This window comes from Nyctereutes procyonoides, unplaced genomic scaffold (assembly GCF_905146905.1).
Source record: "Nyctereutes procyonoides isolate TBG_1078 unplaced genomic scaffold, NYPRO_anot_genome, whole genome shotgun sequence".
Classification (NCBI taxonomy): Eukaryota; Metazoa; Chordata; class Mammalia; order Carnivora; family Canidae; genus Nyctereutes; species Nyctereutes procyonoides.
Window position 1 is genome coordinate 11000880 of NW_026575136.1, and position 18840 is coordinate 11019719.

The following is an 18840-nucleotide window of genomic DNA, read 5'->3' on the forward strand; positions in this document are numbered from 1 at the left end:
GAGATAGTTTTTTAAAAGCTAATTTTACAGTGCAGAATCTGAAACCATTAATGAATATTTTGACCTCTGTAATATTAAAATCTGTGAGACTATCTTGAACATCAAATGGCTTTTTTTTAAACTCACAAATGCTTTTATAACATCATACATAATTCAATTAGAGAATATTGGTTTTCTGAATTATGTAGACCTACTATTGGCACATTTCATTATTCAGTATTTAAAAGTTACACGTATCACTATCACCACTGATCTCATGAGAGACTTCTTCTTCTTTTTTTTTTTTTAAATGAGAGCATGCTCACGCATGCATGTCTGAGTAGGGTAGGGGAGGGGCAGAGAGGGGGCGGGGAGAGAGAATCTTAAGCAGACTCTATGTCCAGGGCAGAGCCCAAAGCAGGGCTTGATTTCATGTCTCTGAAAAATGACTTGACTAGAAATCAAGAGTTGGACATTTAACCAGCTGAGCCACCCAGGCGGTGGGAAAGTGTCAGGCTAACGGTGGTGACACAAAATTTTCACACTTCTTTTTTTGCTTGAAGGATCAAATTTATCATTGACATTGTTTAATGTTAGTTATTTTTCTGGAAGTAATAGGGTTAGTTGGTTCATTTTTGAGAACTTTTGTGTGTCAGATACCCAAGTCTGAATAACCACTACTGGGTTAATTACCAGCTCAGTCATGCAAAGGCTTTTTCTTGAGGCAACCATTGTGCTTCAGTGTGCAGCAGAAGTGCTTTTGCCTAGCTCCTATGTTGTCACCTTGGAAAATAAATCTCTCCAGGGTCAAGATTTAATTAAATTAACAATTTTACAGCTTTTCATCAAGGACATTCTTAAAACTTTTTTTTCAGAGAAATCTTGTGATATTTTTGGTCACTTTCTGTTGTTCTGTGTATTATACTTCGAGTACAGAGATTGATGTGGAAACCTAAACCCAGTGTTACACAGTGGGAGACCGTAAGTCACTGACATTTTAGGAATATCTGAGGTTGGTATATGGTGAGACAATCTCTTAAGAGCCAATACGGTTATATTAAGTTGTTGTTTTATTGTCTTATAGGTGCTATACTTGGTAGATCAGAAACTCAGGAGTGTATTTTCTATAATGCTAATTGGGAGAGAGATAGAACCAATCGAACTGGTGTTGAACCCTGTTATGGTGACAAAGATAAAAGGCGACATTGTTTTGCTACCTGGAAGAATATTTCTGGTTCCATTGAAATAGTGAAGCAAGGTTGTTGGCTGGATGATATCAACTGTTATGACAGGTAAGGAAACATTTTATTGTTTTATGAGAATGTTGAATAACCACCCCCCCTACACACACACACACACACACACACACACACACACACATGCTCCCTTTTTAAAGGGGGAAAGATCAATACATGTATTTTCACTTAAATGTTTCTTTTTTAATATGGGATTATGAAGGCCATTATAACATGCTCTAATGATAAGATACGTGTTTTAAAGTAATAAAATATGGCATTTTTATGTTTTATCTTTGATATACTTTGAATAATCTACCAAGTAGTGAGAACTATAGATACGACCATTTTTTCCCTTCTGTTATTGGAATGATAAACTTTTTAAATGTCAATTTTAAGGAAAAAGGATTTCTAAAATTGCTTTAAACGACAGTATATCTGTTGAAAATCTATCCTCTGTCCTCAAAAAAAGTAAAGCTTAATCATAGTATTTAATTTCCTTTTAGTTTCCCTCTTTATGTATCTGGAAGAAATTGATCTTCCTGCATTTTTTCCTTTTTTTTTCTTGCAAAGTAGGCCTTTGTTCTTTACCCCCGAGAGACATTTTAACTTGACGTTCAGAATTACATCAGTACTAACAGAGTCCTCGTAGAAAGCTACATTTTATTTAAAAGATTTTGCTTAAATTGTTTTATTCTGTACTGGAAGTAAGCTACAGTAGAGATGTTGTTGACTGCCTGTGATCTTTCTATAAGGAGTCCTGTAGATAATGGGCGATCACTCAAACTGCCTGGGCCCCAGGATTTCCACTGTGGGTGGGTGCTGATGACTGGCAGAGGCTGCAGAGTCCTAGAGAAACAGACATTTTGGAGCCAGAAAATACTGATACACTCATGGAACCCTAGATAGTTGGCCTATCGACTTTCAAGAGGCTCAGTTGATAATCATGAACGTGTGGTTGATTAGCCACATGTGATTTTTTTTAAAGATTTTATTTATTTATTTGAGAGAGATTGCAGAAAGAGACTGTGTGCATGAGCGAGCATAGGAGTGGTTGGGAGTTGCAGAGGGAGAGGGAGAAGCAGACTCAGAGCAGGGAGCCTGACGTGGGGCTTGATCCCAGGACCCAGGACCAATCACCACCTGAGCCCAAGGCTGATGCTTAACTGACTGAGCCACCCAGGCACTCCAGCCATATGTCATTAATAGCAAAATTGTTGAATAAGCCCATGAAAATGGAATTATCTCAATTTTTCATGAGAAATTAAAATCTTACACACACACACACACACACACACACACACACACGGTATTGTAGTATTTAGGGTATACTTCTAAATCTGTGGATTTTCCAGGCTTATTTCTCTGTAATTACACATTTTAGCTGCATTTCTGATTCTTGGCCTCTCATTAATAGAGGTGATCATCAAGTGATATTTGCTTTTATGAAAGGTAAGTAGGGCCACTAGGAAAATAGGATAGAGGTTCCTCAAAAAATAAAACTAACCTATGATCCAGCAATTCCACTTTTGGGTATTTATCTGGAGGAAATGAAAATATTAACTTGTAAAAAGATACATACACCCATATGGTTATTGCAACATTATTTATAATAGTCAAGATTGGAAGCAACCTGAGTGTACATTGATGGATAAAGAAAATGTGGTGTGTACACACACACAAACACATACACTCATAGAGGATGTTATGCTAAGTGAAATTAATTGTGTAGAGAAAGGCGCAAATACAATATGATCTCACCTAATGTGTAGTGTATATTGTATGTTTAAAAGTTGATAAGACAGTAGATTTTTCTTCTGTCTTTTTTGTTTGTTTGTTTTGTTTTGTTTTTTTAGAGAGAGGAGGTTGGGGAGGGGCAGTGAGAGAGAGAGAGAGAGGAGTTCGATTTCATGACCCTGAGATTTCACCTGAAATTCAGTCATATGCCTAACTTTGCCAGGTGGTTTGATGAGAGAGTAGATCTTGAAAGTTCTCATCACAAGCAAAATAATTTTTAACTATGTGTGATGTTGGACATTATATTATTGTGGTGATCATTTCACTATATGTACAAATATGAAACCATTTATGTTGTATACTGGAAACTAATGTAGTGCTATGTCAGTTTTATCTCCAAAAAAGTGGGGAAAATATTTTTTCCAAATTTTTATTAATTAGTTGAAACCAAAGATCCTTGTTCTTTTTGTAGTAGAAACTACTGTTCGTCTCACCTGATAGTTAAGAGAAGGAAAAAGAAAAGATTCAAGAAATATCAAAGTATGGAGAAAAGACAATGATACAAAGAATGAAATTGGATAGGGAAAAGTACTTTTTTGAGTTAATTTGGCTGAGTTATCATTTTCCCCTCCTATAATTTGAGGCATGATTCTAAATGTTAAGATTTTAAACATATATTTTTTATAACTTAAGATTTAGCTTTCAGTTGTCTTTTACTTTCTATTAAATAGAATTGGTGTAGATTTAATTTTAATGTTTGATTTTGTTAAAACAGGCTTCTCCTTGAAATTTCTTAAGCTTTCCATTTTAAATTCAACCTTATTATTCTAACAGCCATCACAAAAGTTTGCAGTTTGTAGGATATGTCTTTAAATTTACCTGATGTTTATTAGCATATTTAAAGGTTTGTTGTTGTTGTTATCTGTTTGTTTTCAAACAGGTATGCCTATTTATTGGCTGATTAGGGTTTGTTCTAGTGGCTGAATCCCTATCTCCTCAGCTCCCCAGTCAACCTCATATCAGTTTTTGAGTTATTAGGTTCTATATCTTGTTACATATTGTTTTCTACTTGTTGGTTATCTTACCCTTGCTCATTGTGTTTAGGGAATTTAAATCTACTCCAAAAAATGATACTGTTAATTCCCAAATCTAGCTTGGGTCTGTGATGTTGAGATAGGTCCTGCCATGAAAGGAACTTAGGTCATTTTGTGTGTGTGTGTATATTTATATATAAACATATATGTATATATGGGTATTGGTGTATACACATACACATAGTTTTATTTATAGTGTTCAGCATTTTAATTAATGCAATGGGAAAGCTATATGTCCTGTAAGAGAAAGCACTCGTAAGCCAAATTTCTTCGTTGGCTCTATGTTCCTTTTTACACTTTTCTAATAATTAAAGAAACACAGTTGCCTTAGATTGATGATTTAAAACCAGATTAAGGTCATAGCAGTGGCCTCAAGAAGCTAGTGTCATTGCTGTAAAAGCAGCTGGTTTTTGTTTTTAAGTGAGATTTAGTAAAAGGATTACTGGAATGTTTTTTGGCTTTTAAGAATTGATCATTGGATATTAATAAAAATCTTTTAAGTTGACCATGAATTTTCCATTATTTTATCTCTGAGAAGAATTTTAGAAAAATACCCATTATGGATTCAGTTTAATGTTGATTTTTTAATGATTTCTCCTCTGTTTGTTTATAGGACTGATTGTATAGAAAAAAAAGACAGCCCTGAAGTGTATTTTTGTTGCTGTGAGGGCAATATGTGTAACGAAAGGTTTTCTTATTTTCCGGAGATGGAAGTCACACAGCGTAAGTTCACAGGGAAAATACATAGATCTGTTCAACTAGTACACTGAAAGCAAAACATATTTTGTGTTGATGGAATAATTTACTCCTACCTTCTCCTACTCTTGTTTTTCTCCTAAAATTTGATGCTATAAATCAATAAATACTTAATTGTGGAATTTTGTAGACCAAATCTGAATTGTTTTTTTCCTTCCATTTTCCACAGCTACTTCGAACCCAGTTACACCTAAGCCACCCTATTACAACATATTGCTCTATTCCTTGGTGCCACTTATGTTGATTGCGGGGATTGTTATTTGTGCATTTTGGGTGTATAGGCATCATAAGATGGCCTACCCTCCTGTACTTGTTCCAACTCAAGTAAGTTGTTGTCTTGTACCTTGTGCTGTTTTAAGTTGTATATTTCACAGAACTATTACTGTGGTGAAACCCACTGGGTTGCTATAAATCATTTTCTTTTGGTGTTACTTTTTGAATGCTTATTGTTATGGCAACTATAGCTAATTTTCCAAATTTAGTAATTTGCTGTGTCCTAAACTTTTCTCACTTTGGAGCTGAGGTAAAGTAGAACAAAGGGTATTCTGTTCTTTGGACAGTTTCACTGTCATTGTAATACTTTCAAGTGTGAGATTTACCCAGCTTTGTTTCTTGAGAAGTAATTGATGGATAAGTGATATCATAACCTGTCCTTTCTCTTCTTTCCTCCATTCCTTAATTTTTTTGCCTTTTTCAAGACTACTTGCCAAAATATCCTTTTAACCATAGGGAGAGTTTTAGTAAGGTGATCCAGAAAGTGTGGAAAAGGAGGTTTCACAAAGGCATCAGGAAGCTATATACAAAAAAATGTTTCTGGGAAGAGGAGCAGATAAACAGTGCTTTTCATAATTTATTAGTAGTAGTTCAAGTGTTTTTTGTTGTTACTGTTTTTATTTGCAGCATATCAAGTGTGTACTGAAAACTAAAAAGCTTTTTTTTTAATACTAAAAATTTTTTCAGTGCCCTCGTTACTCCCTCTCCTGACCCCAAATCTACCTTAAACTATAGATATGGTGGGTAATCAGATTAAATTCATGAAATTTTCCTCTTTCTCTATCACATAGACAGTTGGTACTGGTACAATGGTTTACAAGTTCTTTTAATATAAGTAGTTAATATTCTGCAGACTCAGGAAGGGTGAAAACTGTAGTTATACTTGTTTGCGACATCTTCAAACTCTAGTTTTAACTGTGTTTCTTTTAACTCTTAAGATCAGATTACCTTGGCCTTTTGGATCTGTGGTTTAACTTTGTTACTCTAATACTAGGATTAATGGTTAAAACTTGGTAGAAGAACGGTAAAGTCCTATAATTTAATGACCAAAACAACTTCTTCTCTGTAAGCTTTATTTACATAACATACTACTTTCTCAGTACTTGGCAGCAATCTGTTAGCATTAGGTTATTGATCCACATAATCTTTGTAAGATGTATACATGGAGAAATAAACCCAAAGGTAAAATACCTTATTCAGTAAATTAGGTAAACACTGTTTTATGCAGCTGAAATATTTTAACTTTTAAACCTTAGTAACCAAGTTGTGGATTTATTAAAAATTATCTCTGAAAGTATTTTAAAATAAAAATTTCACTGCCTAATAAACAGATGTAGCTTATTCCAAATGGCCATAGGATCCACTTTATCTGCCTTTGGTGGTAACTACTTTTTGATTTCTATTTTTAGAAGAAAGAGTGTCTAGTACTTAGTGTCTGAATTTACCCTAGATTTGTGATATAATAGAAGAAAACTAGAAACTGAATTGAAAAATAAATTTAAGTTTTTTAATGGAACTTTAAAAATAAAAATGTATTCTTATAGATAACATTGATATTTATATAATATTAGCACAAAGTTACAGTTGGACTTTTTTAAAAAGGGCTCAGTATCCTATACATGAGGCCACTTTACTTAGAAATGCTAATTAATTTAAGGGGTTAGACTTTTAAAATGGAAAGATGCAGTTATTGTTCGTAAGTAACCGAGAACCAAGAGTCTCCAATGAATATCCATTTCTGGATTTTAGATTATTTGTTACCAGGTTAGTATTATTGTACACATTTATTTAGCACTTGGGTTGCTCTGTGGTGACTTTGCATACACTACATGAATTACTGAAAACTGAGAACTAGATTTAAGATTTTGTGATGGAATGATCTGGAATGGTCAAGCTTTTGTTAGGAAAAATAAACTGTGGAAGAGGGATTGTCATCAGTTTGGAAATTTCATTTATGTCATCTCTCACTGTGTCTCAAAAGTATAGTGTCATGCCTTAAGTATCATTTTTAGTGAGAGGTTCTACAACACTGATTAGTGGCCATTTTGTTAAAAATGCTCAAGTTTTATCTCCAGTTTCAAAATAATTATTAATAATAATTATTGAAAACAACAGCAAGGATTTATTGAACTCTTACAGTGTACTAGGGTACTGCTAAGTTACACATATGTATAAATACTTAAGTTTTATATAAGAATATGTAAAAACATAAAATACATAATTTTTTCTCATGATTTCTAAATTGTGACTGATATATAAGGCTCATCTTTGGAGTTTGTTAAAAAATACAAACTCCAGGGCCACAGCCCTGTAAGTATGGAGTGGGGCCTAAGATGATATGTTTCTAATAAGTTTCCAAGGTGATTGTGAACAGCCAGGTGTGAAAAGCACTCATTTGATTTTACCTCACAGGGTTTATGTAATTTTAATTTTAATTTTATAGATAAAGAAATTGAGACATAGCAAGACTCACAAGTGTCAGAGCTGGAATCTGAACCAAGGACTGGCAGTAAAGCTTTACTCTTCTTACTGCTTATGCTATTCTTCTTCTTCTTCTCCCCTCCCCCCCCCCAAAAGCTGGTGTCTCTGGTGCTTTAGATAATTCAGTAAATATCTCTGCCATTTCAAAAGCATTCTATAGGCTAATTTATTTTCCTACTTCGGTTGTTGAATAGTTTGACTACTAAAATGAGCAATAATACCACACTATTTCACATAAGACAAAAAGGAAAAGTCATGGATATATACAAGGGCATATTCAAGTGTTTTCCATTAAAACATTTTTTAGCACATTTTAGAATAAAGTTTGTTAGCATGATTGGGTTGTAGGTAAGGATTCCTGTGCTTCTGAGTTGATACTCAAGACTTTTATGAGGAATAGGAGTAGTAAGTGAGGGAGACATACGTTCGAAGTCTTAAGGTCTTGATTTCTGTATTTCACTCCATATTCATGTCCCCATGTTCAAAGCTGAATTCCAAGGCTAGTTAAGAAAAGATCATATATTCTTGTGGATTTCTGAAACATTTTTCCTCCAATTCTTCAAACACTTAGTGATGTGAAATTTTTCATTCCTTTTCTTGGGGAAACTTTTCTTTAAAGCTTTGGCTAAAGGCTGAAGGCTGGTTTGTGAATGAACTGGTCTGTTGTATGACATTAGTCTCATTGTGGTAACATCTTATTGACAAGTCATGCCTACAATAAGAACTGTACTTGAAGAGAATTTACAGTGAATCTCACAGAGCAAGCTGAAGTTATATATACTGTGATCATTCATTGGTCTGATCTCAGTCTTTTTTCTCATTGGCATCCTGGAGGACACGAGATATCCATATATATCTTCTTACTAAGCTAGTTCTGACAGCTAAATTGTGGGATTCTTTATTTCTAAGACACCAAGTTAGAATTTCTTCTAGTCTTGTATTTTATTGTGAAGAAATGACCTGGGGATCTACATGATATAAAATCTGGTCTTATGGTTCTTAGTAATCAGTAAAAAATATTAATTCTCAAATCTAGCATAGAGTCATGGAGAAAGTCATTTTGCTGTTTTTATTTTTATTTGAAGCCTTGTTTCTTTCTTTATAACCTGTAACTATTATGTTTCTAATATATGTTTCTAACTATTATGTTTCTGACACTGTCTTCCCCATCACTCTGGATGAAAGCCTGGGAGACAACTACTACCTCTTTAGGCCCTGTCATTTACCAAGTCCCATTCATTCATTTTTTTTTGTCCTTCTTGATTAGGAGACTAATGTCATCCTTCTTGTAGTTCAGGACATTATTACATCTGAGGCTGAGATTATTTCTGTAATCTCATAGCTGGTCTTCTTTCTCTCCATCTATATTATCGCTGTAAAATAGCATTTTACATGTCTGATTATCTTCCTTCTGTTTTTAAAACTATTTGAGGGCTTTCAGTGATCCATGGCAAAGAATACAAAGTTGAGAGTATGACATGGGAGCCTTCTGTACTTCCATGCATTTACTTTTTTTATTCTTTCCTCTCACTACACCCTAAGCCGTCCATTATATGCATCTAGAATGGTATTAGTAATGTACTGCCCTTGAAATAATTGAGAAAATAGTGCTGCAGTCAGTTTCCGTCTCGTGTGATTCAGGTGAATAACCCCAATTGAGAGAGGCCCTAGTCATTTGTGTACGTGTTCCACTCTCCCACTTGATTGTAAGCCCCTTGAAGACCAGCTGTGTGTCGTAATCATACTGGATTCACCCGATGTTTGTGTGTAGAACCGTTCGGTAAGTGATGAATTGCTGAATTTGACTTTGTTGCATTTAGAGTTATACTGAGATGATAATTGTAGCATGCCCAGGGATTCATTTAATAAAAAGCTTGATGGCTTAGTTTTAAGATAAATCTTGAGGCCATATTTCTTTAGGGTAAAATAAGTTGAAGTATTCAGGCTTTTGTAAGACGATGCCAGTATACAGTTCTTTCTGGAATCACAAGCTTGAAGCATCTCTTAAATTTGCATCCCCTAGGTCCTTTTCTTTTATCTGTGCTGAAACTGGCTTTCCACACGTAGGAATTTGCTCTTTTAACCCAGAGTGAGTAAACTGAACACAAACTGGTTTTTCTAGTGCTGGTGAGTCAAGAATATGAGGGAATGGATGCATTGACTCTGATTAAGAAGTCTTACCGTGGTTAGAGTTAATGTGGTTTCAATAAAAGTGTTTGCATCGCTCTCAAAACCATATGAGAGCTGAAGTTTCCTGTTAATAAATTAGATCTATATTTGTGCTGATGAAAAACACTAGATAAGAAAGTGGATTTTAGAGCCTAGAAATTACCTACCTTTAAAAAGGTATGAAATCAACTTCCTGTTCATTTTTAAAGGCTATATAAGTAGCACTATAGTATTGCAACTGTAATGCTTGCTTAAAGACATCAGTCTCTTCAGTTATTTACATCATGACATTTTGTCTAGATTTTGGTCTGATAAAGAGTAAAGGTTTTCAGATGTTTGGGATACTGATTGGGGTATACAAAATAATACTGCTGACCTTAATATTAAAGTGAATAACAGGTTGTCCTTTCATGCTATGTCAGATTACGGTCCACCGAGAAACCGAGCCATCTGTGAAAATGCTGTGTAGGATTTCCTGTTGAACATGAGTCTGTGTATGTACCCATTTAAAATTAATAAGATACCGAAAGGGTAGCGTAGCATCATTCAGCCAAGTCAGTTTAGGAAAGGGTACTGCTTACTTATTGGCAGAGGATGCAGGAGAAATTTACTAAAATTAAATGAGTATTAATATGCTAATATTAAGTTATACTTGCAAAATGAGTATCATATCCAGAGAAGCACATCTTGAAATAGGTTGACTCACTTTCTCTTTCCTTTAAATTTTTTCTTTTTAAGAATTAATTCCAAACACTTGCCTGTTAAAATAAGACAAATTATACAGAAGGAAGTGTGCAAAAGAAAGGAGATAGAGCCATTTGTTCTTCCTTTTTTTTTTTTTTCCCCATTATCGCTTTCCTGAGATAATCAATTTTAACAGGTTGGAATGTATCCTTTGACACCTTTTTCTGATCTCATTTGTTTGAATATATGCTTTTTTCCCCTTTTATAAACTATAGAATGTTATTTCACAATTGGTTTCTTTTAATTTAACAGTATACTGTGGATAGCTTTTCAGCTCAATTATTTTCAATCTCATTCTGATTAAATGATGTGTTCTTAAGTGAAATTTACTGTAGCTTTAATGTATGCTCATGAAATATCAAAACTTGATGTTTTATTAGCCTAGAGTTGGTGTTAGGTTTCTGCTAAGACCTGGAACCCACATTTCACGAATATTTTTAACTGTCTTATTTTAGCATGTTTAAAGTATGGTGATATAATGCTCTTGTCTTGGCATTGGGCTTTTTTTTTTTTTTTTTTTTGTAGATGCCAAAGAAATAGTCCAGAGCTACTACAAAAGTGTGTTTCACCTTTATGTGTGATTATTTTTGTTGCAACTTCTATTACAACTTTATGTATACTTCTAAACTGATTTTGGGGAGAAGTGTCATAAATTATTTGTAGACTTGCAGCTTTACTTAAAAAATTACTCTTAGGCGTATGAGCTGTTTTACTTAACAAATGCATGAACGGGCTCACTTGGAGATACATTGAAATTCCATATCCAAAAGCAAAAAGGAAAGAAAGGGGAGAAGGAAAAAAAAATTAAAAGCTTTATCCAAAGCCTAAAACAAGTTTAGCTATATATTAAAGTTAATAATGAAAGCACTTACTTAAAGATGACTTCCACTGAATTTTTAAAACTTTGAGTTCAGTTTTCCTTTGGACTGTAGAGGGTCCCATCTTCCAGTTTTCAAATAGGGCTGATGCATATAGACCAGAGTACATAATTTCTCCTTTCTCTTGTCGAGTGAGGTGGAAGCTAGGAAGAAGTGACTTTGCTTTTCTCTTAATTTTTTATTTCCTGGACCTCATTGTAGATCTCTTCTTCCTTCATTCCTAGTTACTTCATCATTGTAAAATCTTCTGTTAATTGAGATAATAAAATGAAAAAGCCCATTTGTTAGTGAAAGCTGTTTGTATCACATAGGCTAGCGGGTGTTCCAGTTTGTTTTGTTTTAGCTTAACCACTCACCTAATGCTTGGGTGCCTGCTGTGTGCCAGGCATCATGCTGATGTATAGTGATAAGCAGCAGAGGGACAGTCCTTGCTGGCTGTTTTGAAGCCCATACTTCATATGTAGATAAAAAATGGGTTAGTGGTTGGTTGGTCATTTGACTTTGCAGCTTAGAGATGAAAGGTAAAGAAAGAGGGGAGTTGCTTCAACAATTTTGGTCAAAGGAGGAGGAGAGGAGAAATGCCTGACTCCAGTTTGGAGTGACTGGGAGCCACATGTGAGGTGCCTACCTAATGTTAAGTGGTCAAGATATGTTAGCTGTTACTGCTGATAGAGTAACAACTTCAAAATTGTACTCAAAAGGTATATTTATGGAAGCCATTGTAGATATATATATTTATATGTTGAGACTTTGAAATTAGTTCAATAAAAGATTGCATTTTGAGTACTCTGTCAAGGATTGCAACGAGCACTTTATACCGATTAAACTTACAGCACCCCCATGATATAGGTTCTGTTTTATTAAGTCCATTTTGTAGATAAAAAAATCAAGGCACAGATACATGAAGTGTCTTGGCCTAGTATCAGTCTGCTGAGTGGTAAAGTCTGGGCATTTAGACCCAGGGATGATTATTCACTGAAGTAATTTTAATAGAATGGTTTATTTTAGTAAATATTAGTGGGAGGGGGGGCGTAAAAAACTACTTTAAAGTAGGATAAAGAGGGATCAGAGTATGTAAATTACATTGCAGGAAGTTTTTATTGTAATAATATATAACCTTGTTGATAACCATCTCACTACATCACAATTTATATAATGTATGGCATAATCCTTTTCCTTTTTTTCAGCCTTACATGCAGAATACAAATGCTAAAATAAATAAAAATAAAATTTCTTCTATCCTCGGTAATAAACCTGATGCTTCTAAGCAGTGGCCAGAAGAATGCATATCCCTCACATCTTGTTCTGACTTTTAAACCCCATTGCTAGCTACCCTGAGAAGCAGCCTTCTTCTTAAGCAACTTATTCAGAATCCTATTTCATCCACCTCGGTCTGTCTTTGCTTTGCTTTCAGGAGTTAGAGGAGAGAAACAGTAGGAAGTAGGAGTTGGTATATCACAATGGAACTTGGAAGATCTAATTGGATAGAATGATGGCTGTGCATTTGGCAGTATCAATATTATTGAATTTGTTAATGTATAATGTCTTGCTTTCCCTAGCTCAGAAGCATTTGTTCTGATACACACACTATATTATTTCTTTATAGATTCTATTTCAGTCTGCCTGGCAATAGTCTTTTTTTAAAATTAGCAATTGTGAAATTTCTTAGAGCATGAGATAATTAGATGACTAAGATGAGGCAAATTCAGAATTTGTCAGTTTTCAAATACTTTGGGTGAGTGGGGGGTGGTCCTTAATTCTTCTTGATAGTCCAAAGAAGCTATTTAGTGAGTTAACAAAAAATACGTACATATATATAAATCTTAGTATGGTTTAAATACTAAATAAGGGAAAATTAATAATATATGTCATATATGTTTGTTTATAGTATATAAATGAACTAAAATCCGTATTTCCTGTTCTGTATGTCTAACTGCCTACTGAATATCGGCACTTGGATGTCTCCAAGCATGTAACAACCTGTGGTAATGATCTCTCTGAGCCTGGTTCTCAGTTAGGTAGAATGAGTACAGCATTTGGTGGCACAAGTCAGAAATTTAGGATGTAACCCAGTACCATTTTTCCACCTAATCTGTCTCCCTCAAGTACTTACCTCATTTTTCAGGGATCCTCTGGGAAAATCCTCTTACCATGCCAGTGGAAGTCCAGGTTCACCTTACAGGTACCTGCTCAAGGGACTGAATTCCTTTTTACTGCTCTTATTTTATCATCGTGCATTCAGTTAGCATGGGGTCTTTGATACATCTTCTTTCCCCTACCCGGGGTAGTCAGTGCCTGGCACAACTAGGAGTTCAGGAAAGATTTGATGAGGGAATGGAGAAGTCCTATTCATTCTTTTCTGATGTTTGGCAGTATAGTTAGATTTCTTTACCCCTTAAGGAATAAGCAGCAAGTCTCTTTCTCATCCGGCAGCCTAATTTCTTGACATTAATGTGCTGATTTGGTTTTCACTGTTATCTCCAGTTACAGTGCATGATACTCAAGTTTCATTTTCCATGTTGTGAATTGATGGCTTTATTTGGTTACTTTTTATCCATGTATTTCAGTGATTTAATTTTTTTGAATTCTGTTTTGACCCTTTTGTTTTGTAACATACTTTACACATTGAGGCCTGTTCTTGGTGTCTCTTGTTTAGCTTGATCATTCTCTGACTTAATCTGATGTTCATTTATTGAGAAGTATATTGAGCAAAAATACACTTTTTGGTAAGATGCATGGATAGCACCTCCTTGAATAGTGTGATTATAGTGGCAGGTTTATCTCCAAAGTACCTGTAATGAAAACAAAACCTGAGAGATACTAGGGATTGGGAAGCTGAAGTCTGGTTATTCATTTGGCATGTATTTCTTTCAAGGGATGAATTTTACTCTGGAGTACTGATAAGATGTTTTGATAGTAGGATTAGCTAAGCCTTTTAGATGAATTCTAAATAATCCTGAATCATTATCACAGGAGAAAATCAAGAAGGAAGCAAAACTAGTTAAGCTACTGGTACAGATAAATGAGTTGTCAAATCTTTTTTTGTCAATGCTATTCTCTGTATAAATATTGTAGAAATATTGGAAAGGGCACATAAATACTCAGTTATTGGAGAGATTTGAAGCCTCCTTTTACACTGGTGACCATATTTCTTTTACTTTTAAATTTAGGCCCTTAACTATTTTAAGATGACTGGGAAAAGGAAAATCTTGTTCTCTATCAGTATCTGAGTGTCCTCAGACTGAAAAATATGTGTGGATACTTGTTCCCAGGGCCATCACTGCTTGACTTCTTCACTCTCACTGTGGCTAAGTCAGCAATGGGCCTGGCCTGTCATATGTTCTACTTAATTCTCACTTCTTTTATTCTTCCCCTGTCTTATTTTCTTCCCCTAGTATATTGTTTCTGTTGCACGCACAGACATTAGAAACACTTTTATATTATGATTCTACTCTCTTCCATGGAAAGGGAGTGAAGCAGTTCAAGAAAGAGGAGGTTTTAGAGATTCTTTTCTTTTATTTATTTTTTTTAATAAATTAATTTTTATTGGTGTTCAATTTGCCAACATACAGAATAACACCCAGTGCTCATTCCGTCAAGTGTTCCCCTCAGTGCCCGTCACCCATTCACCCCCACCCCCCGCCCTCCTCCCCTTCCACCACCCCTAGTTCATTTCCCAGAGTTACGAGTCTTTATGTTCTGTGTCCCTTTCTGATATTTCCCACACATTTCTTCTCCCTTCCCTTATATTCCCTTTCACTATTATTCATATTCCCCAAATGAATGAGAACATACACTGTTTGTCCTTCTCCGATTGACTTACTTCACTCAGCATAATACCCTCCAGTTCCATTCTACTCTCTTCCATGAAAAGGGAATGAAGCAGTTCAAGAAAGAGGAGGTTTTAGAGATTCTTAACAAAACTGCCAGAGTGTGGGCTGAGGAACTTAGTCTAGTTACGTAAAAATTTTTTTTCTGTGCTGCTTCTAGTCTTTGTTAAAGGCAATACTGCCCTCTGGTGTCCAGAAGCCAATTCCACCCCATATTTTCTCAGTTTGTTTTACTCCTGTTTAGACTCTAGAACTTCTTAGAAAAACAAGTAACGATTATTTAAGAAGTTGGTGTAGTTTATTTGCTAGCTTGAAGTTCATTGGATCAGGTAATTTGGGGTCATACTAGAGTCCTCTACACAATAACATCCCTAATCTGAAAGGTAATATCCAAGTTTTTTGTTTGTTTGATATTACTTTCCTCTGTTTAAAAGGAAAGTGTTCTCAGTTCTTATTTTAAAAATATGATACATTGGATCATTGCCAACTTTTGAAAAGCTAAATCATTATTCTCCCTCCTTCACTTTTGTAACTGATGTGTCATTTTTCATTTCATTCTGGATATAAATCGTAATTTCTTTTGCCTGTGTTTTTTCTTCACAAGCACGCCTTTCATATAATGATAGAGGTAAGATGCATTGATGTTTGTTTTATGGTTGTGGAACTTTATGTGGATGCATATTAAACATTTTGTTCTTAGATTTTTGTTGTTGTTGCTTTATTGTGCATCCTTTATGTTATTTTTTTTTTTTTACCACTTTTAGTATTGAAAACATGATTGATTTGCTACATATTATAATAGTTTTTGGTTTTCAAAGAATTGTTAACAGAATTTATACTTATCTGAGTTGGAATGTAGAAACAGCGATTTTATTTGATTAGATGTTAACACCTAATGGCTAGTATGTCACTAGCTTAAATGTCAGCATATGCTCATTTTTACCAGGAGCTGACTCTCTGGTGAAACCCATTATCCTTTAATGTGAAATCTGTATTTTCAGATAGTTTCTTTCATCTTTAGCCTACTTAGCAAATGGGCTAGTTAGAGAAGTTCAAGTTGATCTTTTGCTCTCTAGAGATTGAAGGCTCTATTTTAGATTAGAATTCACCCTTCTCATTTGAGAACTCGGAAGAAATGAAATGATCACAGACTGCGTAGCAGCTCTTGACTTCTAATTTATTCTGGTCTTGATTATATTCTGTTGGGTAGTGGTGTTGGGATGGGGGCATGGTTTTCAGCGATTGCCATTTGTTATTTCTCAACGTGATGTCTTCTGATGCCATAGTTTTCATATATAGATGGGTAAACGAGATGTAATCAGAACCGTGTTCTACTTCATGTCTTCTTAACTGTGCAGAATAGCTTGGGGATTGCAAGACAACTGGAGACTTAGGAAAAGTTTTCAGGAATTACATGGTCCTTACCATTGATCCCCCAAAGCTGATTTTCTGTGTAGCAGGGCAAAGTCATGTTTTATGATAATATCAGAATGTTGCTGTCATTATGAAGTCCAAGTTCAAATTTGTCTCCCCAGGGGTTGATACATTTTCAAGGTGTAACTCTTTATTCCTAGAATCAAGTACAGTTGACCCTCGAACAATGCAGGACTTAGGGGTGCTGATGCTGTGCACAGTCAAACCTATGTATAAACTTTTACTCCCCCAAAACAAAACTACTAAGTTTTGTGAGTACTAACACAAATGCTTGATTAGCATGTATTTTATATGTTATATGTATAATATAGTATACTCTTAAAGTAAGCTAGAGAAAAGAAAATGTTGAAATCCTAACGAAGAGAAGATACATTTACAGTACTGTATTGTATTTATTTTAAAAAAATGCACATAGAAGTGGACTTCTCAAGTTTAAACCCATACTGTTCAAGGGTAAACTGCATTGACTTTTTGTGGGTAAATTATGATGATGCTCATAAACTGCAAATAATTTCCAATATTCTCAGCTGATAAGTAAAAGCCAGATATTAGACATGTAGTTAAAGCTTCCTATAAGTTTTAATGAAGAGCTGAAAAGTATGACATAGAACATTCTAGTAATTTTTCATTAAAAAGCAAAAAGGTATCTTAATTGGCATTATGTATTTTATATACAGAGTTATTATCTATATTTTAGTTACTCATTTTTGAGGCTTACCTTTTAAGTATTATAGAATATTATTTAAAAACACATACCATTTCTAAAAGCTTTGATATTCTATAGGAATGTGCCTTTGTAGTCCTTTCCTTCACCCTTTAAAAATTCACCAGTATTCTTCATAACTGTAAACTTTTTATTTGTAAGTAATTTTGGTAACAATCTGTTTTCAGGCTGTTGTGATAGAAGGTTGAATAATGGTAATACCATTAGGATAGTGATCTAAGATTTTTTACTGATGATGATAGCTTAGAAACTTGCCAAAGACTTGGAAACTTATGGGAACCTTGAAGTTTATTTGTGCATTTGAAAAGTATTCAGAGATCTTTTTCGTCTAAATATAGACAGTGAAAGTAATTGTATGCTTCCTAAATTAAGGTTAGCATTGTATTAAAATTATACTTTGGACTGCTGACATAGTCTTAATTTGAGATGTGGATTAAGTCCTCTGAATCCTGTATTATAGACTGAATCCTCTCTGTGTGGTTGGTACACTTTAGAGCAGAGAATGGGTAATGTTGTATGTTACTGAAAGATCTTATCAATTTATATAAAAGTCATTAAAAATCTTAATGCTTAAGAGCCATTTTATTTTTTACCTGGTTATTTTGCCTCTTCAGCTTTCAGCTTTTATCTGCATACTTTAGTTTTTGGTAACCTTGCTTTGAAAGCTTGACGTTTATGACTTCGTTCTAAAGAAGGGGGGAATCCTTGATTTTTAACTTCGTAGTTTTTCAAATATTTCAGATTGAACTTCTCCTGTCAGCATAGTTATTTTATGCAGTTATCTAATAATTCTTGGACTTTGCGCATGACTTCCTTTGCCTCCACAAGGCTGGTTTTCCACCTTTCTCCCTCCCATTTCCACATCCCCAGCAGCAGCATACTCCTGTCACTAGCGTCTCTTACCAGTCATAAGTGACCAGTCAAGCAATGAGGTAGGGTGGGTTTAATTGTGATAAAACCTCTCCAGAATTCTTGTGTCCCTTCCCACTGAGGATCATAACTTTAGGGGCCACACTTCTGTCAGATTTGTATCTGATTTTCTGGACTCATCACTCTTTTAAATGAAAACACTCTTTAGCTCCACTATGACCTTTCATCTTTTGAATGTGTGAAGGAAAAGCAACTTTTGTAGATACTTTAAAAATAAATATCTGAGGTTGAAATGAGTCACAAGAAGTTTTCTAGTTTTAAAATATTTTATTTTAAAATAGGAATTCTCCAGCCATTTTGTAAAGATTGCCTGCAAAAAAATTGCACCTTTGTCCTCTTTAATATTGTGCAGTGTTTCTGTTTTTGAGGGTCTTTCTAAAGCAGACGTCAACTTTTTCAAATCTTGAATGACACCAGTGGGCTGAATAATGTGTGAACAGAGCACCAACAGTTTTGGGGCAGTAGGAGAAGGGATTTTTTTTTGTAAGAGGGGATACAAGGGAGAGAGATGCGTTGATGCAGGGATGACATACCATTTCCAAGCGACTTAGATGCCACCCAGCGTCGCAGTCTCTA

General features: G+C 34.7%; 1 protein-coding gene across 2 annotated transcripts in view; it reads left to right on the forward strand.

The window, feature by feature from the left end:
- LOC129495412 (activin receptor type-2A) overlaps positions 1-18840 on the forward strand; it is an 82316-nt gene that overhangs the window by 48838 nt on the left and 14638 nt on the right. The window contains exons 2-4 of one of the 2 annotated variants that reach the window (XM_055302896.1): positions 1064-1271; positions 4659-4768; positions 4971-5125. In XM_055302896.1, coding sequence (XP_055158871.1) covers positions 1064-1271; positions 4659-4768; positions 4971-5125 — 473 coding nt within the window. Of the gene's footprint in view, positions 1-334; positions 1272-4658; positions 4769-4970; positions 5126-18840 lie in introns of those variants that run through there. The other variant, XM_055302895.1, reaches the window with a different exon arrangement.